We start from the raw sequence: 10005 nt of genomic DNA, 5'->3' as shown, positions 1-10005 counted from the left end.
ACTGGGCCCCTAGTATTGAAACAAAAATGTTTAAAATACTTTTTAAAAAATTATACAACTAGAGGCCCAGTGCACAAAATTTGTGCACTGAGGGGGGGTCCCTCAGCCCAGCCTGCACCCTCTCGCAGTCTGGGATCCTTCTCGCAGTCTGGGACCCCTTGCTCCTTACTGCTCGCCTGTTCGCTGCTCTTTACCGCTCGGCTCACTGCTCTTAGCACTGCCTCGGAGGCAGGAGAGGCTCATGTCACCGCCACTGTGCTTGCCAGCCATGAGCCTGGCTTCTGGCTGAGAGGCACTCCCCCTGTGGGAGCACACTGACCACCGGGGGCAGCTCCTGCGTTGAGTGTCTGCTCCTGGTGGTCAGTGCGCATCACAGTGACCGGTCGTTCTGCCATTCAGTCAATTTGCATATTAGGGCTTTATTATATAGGATGTTCCATAATTTTTACTTTTTATTTTCTGGTTTATGTTCTTGGCCCATATTTCCATTAGGAGGTTTACATTCTTTAATTGCTTTGCAAAAGATCTTCATATGTAAAAATATTAATTCTGCCATAAATAGTGCCAATATTTTTTCCATTTGTCTTTAAATTTTTATTTAGTTTTTTGACATGAAAGCTGTTAAAACATCAAACAGTTAAGTGCTTTTCCTTGTGTAAATGTTATGTTTAGAAACTTCTTTGTCATATAAAAATCAAATGAATGCTTGCTATTTCTAATAGCTGCATTGCTTTTATCTCTTGTATTAAGTTTTTTTTGTTTGTTTTTGTATTTTACTCATCTGGAGTTTATTTTTGGTACATATGAAATGTAGTGATATAATCTTTTCTCCAGTAAAAAACTATATATTTGAAATAGTAAAAATCTTATATTCTGGAGTGTTTGTTTCTGGGCTTTCTATTCTGAAAATTATCTGTATACTTTTTTATCAGGACTCTACTCATGATGGAATCGTTTTAAAATAAAAATTTATTTACATATCATTTTATGAGATTTAGTTTAGAAAATAAAAATGCTCACCCATAGAGCTTTATATATTTTCAGTTTTAATTTTTTGAATAATTTCTTCCTTTTTTTCTTTAGTAAAACTTAAATTTACGATTGAATTATAGTAAAAGACTTGGAATGGCTATAATTTTTTTTAAGTAAAAAGGAAAGAAAGAAAAAAGCAAAGAAAAAAAAAAAAGCAAAGGAAAACCAAAATCATGACTCAGAGCTATCTAAATTTAACCTTAGTTAACAACTTGGTCAATGGCCAAATTAGAAAAAAAAAGTTGTTTTCAAGTTTGACTTTTGTAGCAATAATAAAGAAAAGTATTTTTGTTTGGGTATAAAAATAATTTTTCAATATTTGACTATGATAGGATTTAATGATTGAAGACAATCTTTTAAAATTTGAAGCTAAACGTGCTCGTGAAATGCTTCACAGTAAAGCAGAAGAAGTTCTTTCTCTGGAAAAAAGAAAACAGCAATTACAAACAACTATGGAAGAACGAACTGAAGAAATTAAGGTTCACAAAACTATGCTTGCATCACAAATAAGATATGTGGATCAAGAAAGGCAAACCATAAGGTAACAATTAGAATTTTCACATCCTGCTAATGAATTTTGTAAACATAAAGAACCTACTGCTCCCTCTCCCACTCTGGGTGTCCATCTCTTTCATATTCATTTGAAAAGCCTTTTAATATAATATATGGGACATATGTTAGCCATAAATCTATGCTTTTTCATCTTTCTTTCCTTTGGCTAACTCCTCATTACCCCCCCTCCCCTTTCTTCTTTTTTTTTGTTAATTCTCACCTGAGGATAATTTTCCAATGATTTTTAAGGAGAGTGAAAAAGAGAGGGAAAGACAGAGAGAGAAACATCAATGTGAGAGAAACACATTGATTGGTTGCCTCCTGCACAAGGCAACCAGGGCTCATGCTAGGGAGGAGCCTGCAACCAAAGTACATGCCCTTGACCAGAATCGAACCTGGACCCTTGGGTCTGTAGGCCAACACTCTATCCACTGAGGCAAACAAGCTAGTGCTAACTCCTCATTCTTTAGATTCTCCTTTTTACATTAAGATAATTAATTCCCTTGGAATTGATTTTTTTGTATGGTTTGTGGTAAGGGTTTCTTAACATGTTTTCCCTTATGGATAGCTAATAACTGTTTATTGAAGTAAATTTTCCCTAAAGATTTTGCATATCTTTTATAAGATTTATTCCTGGTTATATGTTATTTTTTTAATGTTACTCTGTGTTATCTCCTTCAAAACATTTCATTTCTGGTTTGTTGCTGGTACATAAAAATACAATTGATTTCTGTATATTAAGTATCCAGCAACCTTGCTTAAACTCTTATTATTAATTCTAATAATTGATCTAGGTTGTATTTTCTATTTATTGCACTTACATCATTTGCAAATAAGTTTTTTTGTTTTTTGGTTTTTTTTTTTGCCTCCTTTTCAATCTTTATTACTTTTCTTTTTCTTGTCCTTGTTATCTAACTTTGTTGAACAGCAGTGGTGGTTGCAGGTACCCTTGTCTTGTGCCTGACCTCAAAGGGAAAGTTTTCATTGTTTTATCATTGAGTATGAAGTTTACTGCAGTGTTTTTTGAGATACTCTTTATAATATTAAGGGCATTCACATATATTTTCTTTCTTTGCTAAGAGATTGTTTTAATTTTTTTTTTAATTTGGAGTGGATGTTGAATTTTATTATATGGTTTTTCGGCATTTGTTTATATGTAGTTTCTTCAATCTGTTAATATAATTAAATATATTGATTGCTTTTTCAAAGTTAAACAACTTTACATTTCTGGAATAAACTCAACTTGTCTATCATATATTGTATTTTCTATACATCTAGTTTTTTTGGGGGGGTAATATTTTTATACAGTTTTTCATCTATGCTCATTCTTTTTCTTTGGCCCTTGTCAAATTATCAGGCTATTAAAGTTAAGTCTACTTCTATAAAATTATTTTTGCGTGTTTTTTATTTTTCTGTACTTTGGATAAGTTTGTAAAAGAGTACTAGTAGGAATTTTCAAAGACCTCACTGAGAAAGCCATCGAAGAGCGGGAGCTTTGTGAGGAGGATTTTCAACTGCTGGTTTAATTCATTTGTTGCTCATAGGACAGTGTAGATTTTGTACCTCTTCTTGAGTCAATGTTGGTAAATTATATATTTCCCTAGGAAAGTTTTTCCATTTCCTCTAATTTTCAAAGTTATTGCCATAAAGTTGTTCACAACATTTTATTATTTGTTTCATAGCTGCAGTGTTTCTAGTATTTCATTCCTGATTTGAATTATTTGCGATTTATCTTGCAAGTAATGACATTTATTGCTCTTTGAAAATAATCAAATCTTGCTGATTTTTACTATTGGGAATTCATTTTTTATTTTATTAATTGCTACTCACATTTATTATTCTTCCTTTCATTTTTATGGGCTTATTTTGACCTCATTTTTTGAACTTTTTCATATAGATGATTAGCTAATTAATTTTCAAATTTGAAGGCTAAAACAATTCCCTTAGGTATTACTTTAGCTGCATCTTTATTACCTAAGGGATAGACACTAAATATTATAGGCTTTGCAGGCCATATGGTCTCTGTTGCACAACTTAATTCTGACATTGTAGAGTAAATGCAGCAATAGACAACATGTGAATAAATGAGCATGGATGGCTGTGTTCCAATAAAACTTTATGGATACTGGAGTTTGAATTTCATAGAATTTTCATAGAATATAATTTTTCTTTTGATTTTTTAAACCATTTTGCATTTAAAAATGTAAAAGCCATTGTTTGCTCATGAACTGTACACAAACAGGAGGCAGGCAGACACCCTGGCTCTTTATTGCCTAGTAATAATATTCCACTGTATGCATCTACTCCAATTTGTACATTTTCCCGTTGTTAAACATTTGAATTGTTTCCAGTTTTTGGCTACTACAGATAAAACTGCTATGAACATATGTTTTCTTGGTATGATCATATGCTTTCTTTTTTCTTGGGTAAATACCTAGAAGTGGAATATCTGGATCATATGGTAGGTATTTCTTTTTGTCCTTCTGGTTTGTTCCTTTCATTGGTTTTACTGAATTTTATTTTTCTCTTTTCTTCTCTTCCATTGTTTGGAGGATATATATTCTAATTTTAATTATTTTGTTGGTTATTCTTAAACTCAGAAGAAACTTTAATCTTCCAATTTTCTATAAATACTGAAGATGAATTTGATTTTATTATTTTTCCCTTCCCAAAAGAGGTTAAGACTCTTAGTATGTTTTATTGCTGCATCTCTTGTAACCATCTTTCATGTATTATTGAAATCACTGATTATTATACCCAGTTGTTATTTATTGTTTTTAATATTATGTCTCTACTTTTAAAAGAACTACTTTCTTATAACTTCTTTGAACCCTTCAGCCAATTGCCAGCAGTAATTTCATTCTAGCTATGTTTTACTTTGTTTTGGGGTTCAATATTTTTTCACGTATCCTTTGTTTTCTTATTTTCTTGGATTTCCATTTCATTTCTCTGGAGTATGTTCTGAATCTTTTTCATTGATGTTTTCTGAAATTTTGAGTCCTTTTCACAATTAAAATATATTTATTCTATCCCATATTTTAATTAGTTGAACTTTGAGAGCATTGTTTTACATTCGTCTATATATAGTGCTGTTTATGAGAGGTCTGATTTCAGGTTAATTTGTTTTATTTTGTAGGAAACTTCATTTTTGTTTTCTTTCTGGGAGCTTAGAACAATCTTTTTACCTTGGGGCTTTAGAATTTTCCTGTATGTGTCCGGGTGTTTTTTCATTTTTCTTGTTTGACCCTTTGTGAACTCTTTCAGTTACTTCATTGAAGTCTTTCTTCAAGTCAGGAAAATACCTTTCTATTACTTCTTTATTTTTTTCTCACATCATACTCTCTTCTACCCATTTGTTGCTCATTTTTAGTGGATGTTGGTCTTCTTAGATATGTCTTTACTTCCATATTTCTTAACTTTTCTCTCGTTAAATTTTCTATAATTTCTATTCTACTTTAGATATTTACATTCTCTCTTCCTATCCCCTTTTCTGTCTCTTCCTTGTTTCCTGCCCCTCTTTCTTCATATCTCTAATTCATTCTTTTTCTTCACTAGTTACATATGTACACCTGCAACTAACACACACATCCATATATATAAAAGGTAATACCTATGACGTGCACTGACCACCAGGGGGCAGATGCTCAACACAGGAGCTGTTGAGCTCCAGTGACTTGGCAGCTGCAGTTCTCGGGTGATGCACTCTGAACCAGAGAGGAGGGAGCCCGATTTCACCTTTGGCCATGGGTTATGTTGTTCCTGGACATGAATCTGGTTTACTGCACACTTGCATTTGTGTTCCATACCCTATACAACAGCAACTTTGCAGAGTGCTCTCTTGCACTCCAGGACCCCTCAGGGGATGTCAGAGAGCTGGTTTGGCCTGATCTCCTCAGGCCAGGCTGAGGGACCCCACTCACTCCAAAGACTCCCTTCCAGCCGTGGCGCTGCCCAAGGTGCCACCAGCCAGGGAGGGACCGCAGGAGGTTGGCTTCAGGGCATGTCTGGCCATCTAGCCCAGTCCCACCCCTTTCAGCCACCACCAGGGACTGCCTGCATTAGTCCCTGAACGAGAGCTAGCACCGCACGTAGCCGGAACACCAAAGCGTGAGTTTTTTTTTTCTTTTCCTGCTCACTCCACAGCCATTTGAGCTGCTGTTCCACCCCAGGAATTCTAATTTCCTTTCAATATGCACCAATCCATGCACCAGGCCACTAGTGTGTGTGTGTGTGTGTGTGTGTGTGTGTGTGTGTGTATGTGTGTATGTATATATATATATATATATATATATATATATATATATATATATATGAATAGTTTATTGATTTTTAGATAGAAAGGGTGTAGGAGAAACATTGATGTGAGATGAGAATACATTTATCATCTGCCTCCTGCACAACCCCTACTGGGGATCAAACCCTCAGTCTGTGCATGTGATCTTGCCTGGGAATCAAACTAGCAACCTTTTGGTGCATGGGACGATGCCCAACCGAGCCACACCAGCCAAGGCTGAAACTAACATTTTAGATAAACTATAATTAAAAAATAAAGAAGTAAAATTGAAAAGGGGAAATTACTTGCAAGAACTTTTGTCCCTTCATTGGTCCTTTCTTTTCATGGAAGCCCATACTTGTTTTATGGGTATTTTTGGATGCAATATCCTCTCATCTTTTAGAGGACACTAATCTGAAAGTTTTCTTCTAGCCTATGCATTATCTTTGTTTCTCCTAGTGTCTGTTCTGTCATTGCACATTTTGTTCTTTTTATTCATGCTGTTAGCTTTCCATAAATGTCTGATAGTCCTAAGCTTTCTGTTATATTTACTTTAAAATGCTTAATTAATAATTATGGTGATTGGTAAAATGATCTAGTATGGGTTTCTTCTGCAATTAGGTAGATCTCTTTCTCCAACAAGTCTCTACTCTAAATGGGAGGCTGGTTGTAGGCTATGGGCAAGTCTGTCCCTAAAGGAGTTTATTTTGAAGACATATTTCATTCCTGGGTAGAACTGCTTTTTTTTTTCTTAACCTCCACTCTTGTTCAGGCCTGGAATGACATGCTTTTTTTTTTTTTTTTTTTTTTTAATCTAGCTCCAACCTACAGTGCCAGAACTCAGATAATTGGGGGCAGGGGAGGGGGTTATCATTAGAGCGTAAATAATTCCTGCCAACATCCCTGTATACTTTGAGGGGTTGAAGAGAGTGGTTCAGATGTTCCCTAGGTAATTCTTATATTAATTACCTCAGATATAACTTTTTCTCTTTTTATTTCTTATTTCTGAATTTGGATTTTCCCCCCAGATTTCTTTGGTGAAAATAGCTTTTATTTCTGCATTAATCAGTATGTATCTCTATTTTCCCTGTCAATAGTATCCCATTTGTTTTTCTTCTTCTTTTTATTGTTGTTAATGCTCACCCAAAGATATTTTTTTCCATTGATTTTTTTTTTAGAGAGAGTGGAATAAAGGGAGGGAGGGGTGGAGGGAGGAAGAGAGAGAGAGAGAGAGAGAGAGAGAGAGAGAGAGAGAGAGAGAAACATTGGTTGCCTCTTGCACCTGCCCTGCCCAGGGCTCCTACAATGCAGGTATGTATTCTTGACCAGGAATTGAATCTGTGACCCTTTGGTGCATGGGCCAATATTCCAACCAGTGAACAACACTGGCCAGGGCTCCCATTTGTTTTCAGTGAATTCATGAAAAAATTGACTTTCTTGTTTCCAGAGCTGTTATGTTGTTGTTGTTTTCCTTTTAGTCTTTTCCATTTTAGGAAGGAGGAGAAATATTCTTGTGCTTCAGTCCACCATCTTAAGCTGGAAGGTCAAGCATTGTCTTTTATAATTATATAAAGGATGAATAAATATTTTCTGATGAATCAACAGAAATACTTAAAAATAAGCAAAACTGTAACTTCTGATATTAATGTTTTACCATCTATTTTTTTGTTTCCTTTTAAAAAAATTAAATCTTTATTGTTCAGATTATTACAATTGTACCACTCCCCCCGCCCCATAACTCCCCTCCACCCGGTTCTCACCCCACCCCGTGCCCTTAACCCGCCCCCCCACTGTCCTCATCCATAGGTGTATGACTTTTGTCTAGTCTTTTCCCGCACACCCCCCACCCCTTTCCCCTCGAGGATTGTCAGTCCACTCCCTTTCTATGCCCCTAATTCTATTATATTCTCCAGATTATTCTGTTCATCAGATTTTTTATTCACTTGATTTTTAGATTCCCTTGTTGATGGATATGTATTTGTTGTTCATAATTTTTATTTTTACCTTTTTCTTCTTCTTCCTCTTCTTAAAGAATACCTTTCAGCATTTCATATAATACTGGTTTGGCGGTGATGAACTCCTTTAGCTTTTTCTTATCTGTGAAGCTCTTTATATGACCTTCAATTCTGAATGATAGCTTTGCTGGGTAATCTTGGTTGTAGGTTCTTGCTTATTCATCACTCTGAATATTACTTGCCACTCCCGTTTGGCCTGCATAGTTTCTGTTGAGAAATCAGCTGACAATTGTATGGGTGCTCCCTTGTAGGTAAACTAACTGTTTTTCTCTTGCTGTTTTTAATATTCTCTGTCTTTTGCTCTTGGCATTTTAATTATGATGTGTCTTGGTGTGGTCCTCTTTGGATTCCTTTTGTTTGGGGTTCTGTGTGCTTCCTGAACTTGTAAGTCTATTTCTTTCACCAGGTGGGGCAAGTTTTCTGTCATTATTTCTTCAAATAGGTTTTCAGTATCTTGCTCTCTCTCTCCTTTTGGCACCCCCATAATTCGGATGTTGGTACGCTTGAAGTTGTCCCAGAGGCTCCTTATACTATCTTCATATTTTTGGATTCTTTTTTTCTTTTTTGCTTTTATGGTTGGGTGTATTTTGCTTCTTTGTATTTCAAATCTTTGACATGATTCTTGCAATCCTCTAATCTGCTGTTGGATCTCTGTATATTATTCTTTATTTCAGTCAGTGTATGTTTAATTTCTAGTTGGTACTTTTTCATATCCTCGAGGGTCTCACTAAATTTATAGGCCTTTTCTAGAAAATTCTTGAAAAACCTTATAACCGTGGTTTTGAACTCTATATCCAGTAGTTTGCTTTCCTCCATTTCTGTCATTTGTGACCTGTTTCTTTGTCTCCGCATTTTGGCTGCTTCCCTGTGTTGATAGAGTGGCTTTGTGTGCTAGGTGTCCTATAGGGCCCAGTGTCTCAGCCTCCCCAGTTACCTGAGGTGGACACTCTTGGTGCACCCCTTTGTGGGCTGTGTACAGTCTTGTTGTAGTTAAGCCTTGATTATTGTTGGTATCACTGGGAGGAATTGACCTCCAGGCCAATTGGCTGTGAGGATAAGCTGCATCTACAATGGGAGAACTTCTGTGCTGGAGACACCCTTATGAGGCAAGACTTGCTTCAGTGAGGCTTTGGTGCTCACTGGAGTCTGCGCCCTGAGTGTGTCCCTTATGGATCTGAGAAGTTGTAATCTGGATGGTCCCACTCTGACCCCTGGGTACACTGGCTCTTGGATCCCCAAGGAGGTGCTAATTTAGCCTCTGCCTGAGGCCACTCAGCTGGAGCTATGGAGAGATCTGCAGATTCCTCTTCTTTGTTTGGGTTTTGGAGGTGCCCAGATGAGGCCCAGTTGTGAAGCAATGCAAGCTGCTGTGGTGCCTTGGGCCTTCTTTTGGATGTTCTGGGTCTCTCTGACTCAGCTGCAGTTTGTTAGGTAAGTTTAGATTTCAAAGGACCAGGCCATTCACATGCAAAAGCCTCTGCACACAGCTTGGTGGGGCAGAGTCTCAGGGCGGAGCAAACAGCATTGGCTTCCCGTCAGCCCTGCCCTAAGAGGCCCCTGGGTCTCAGTGTCCCTCCGTAATCACAGCAAGCACCTCTGAGAGAAAGCCGCCCTCAAGTTCCACCCGCTGCCAGACAGTCCATTTTCTCCCCGTATGAATCTGGGTCCCCAGAGTCTTGCCCGGAACTGGAGTTCAGAGCAGTTAGGAGCTTGTGTCTCCCTGCAGATTGAAAAAGCCAGCCGCATACTCAGTTGCAAGCCCTCTCCGCATGCGCATCTCCATACCTCTGCACTTCACTTCCGCAGCTCCTCTGAGTCTCAGTGTGCTTTTCTCTTCCCTTCTAGTTGTAGAATTTCCACTTAGCCAGCGTTCTTGTGGTTCTGGACGATTTACATTTTGTCTTTTAGTTGTAGTTTTGAAGTGGTTGTGCGAGGCAACAAGTTCAGGTGTTTACCTATGCCACCATCTTTGTTTCTATTTTCTTTAGGAGTAGGAAAACTGTGGATTTCCTCTCAGCATGGTTGGATGGCCACTTTCATGTGGCTGTAGTAGGAAAATATGTCTCCCTCCATGCATATATTAATGTTATCAGTATTATTATAAAGTAAGTTAAAAACAGTTCATAAAATGTA

At 37.0% G+C, this 10005-nt stretch overlaps 1 protein-coding gene across 1 annotated transcript in view; it reads left to right on the top strand.

The window, feature by feature from the left end:
- The window catches only part of CCDC39 (coiled-coil domain 39 molecular ruler complex subunit), a gene marked incomplete at its 3' end in the record, with an annotated part of 52414 nt that overhangs the window by 31253 nt on the left and 11156 nt on the right, over window positions 1-10005 (top strand). The window contains exon 13 of the mRNA XM_079766239.1: window positions 1365-1573. Coding sequence (XP_079622365.1) covers window positions 1365-1573 — 209 coding nt within the window. The remainder of the gene's footprint in view (window positions 1-1364; window positions 1574-10005) is intronic.

The sequence above is a fragment of the Cnephaeus nilssonii genome (genome assembly GCF_951640355.1).
Source record: "Cnephaeus nilssonii genome assembly, chromosome: 3".
Taxonomy (NCBI): Eukaryota; Metazoa; Chordata; class Mammalia; order Chiroptera; family Vespertilionidae; genus Cnephaeus; species Cnephaeus nilssonii.
Note: the sequence above shows the minus strand (reverse complement) of the source record. Positions and strands in the feature narration are given on the sequence as shown.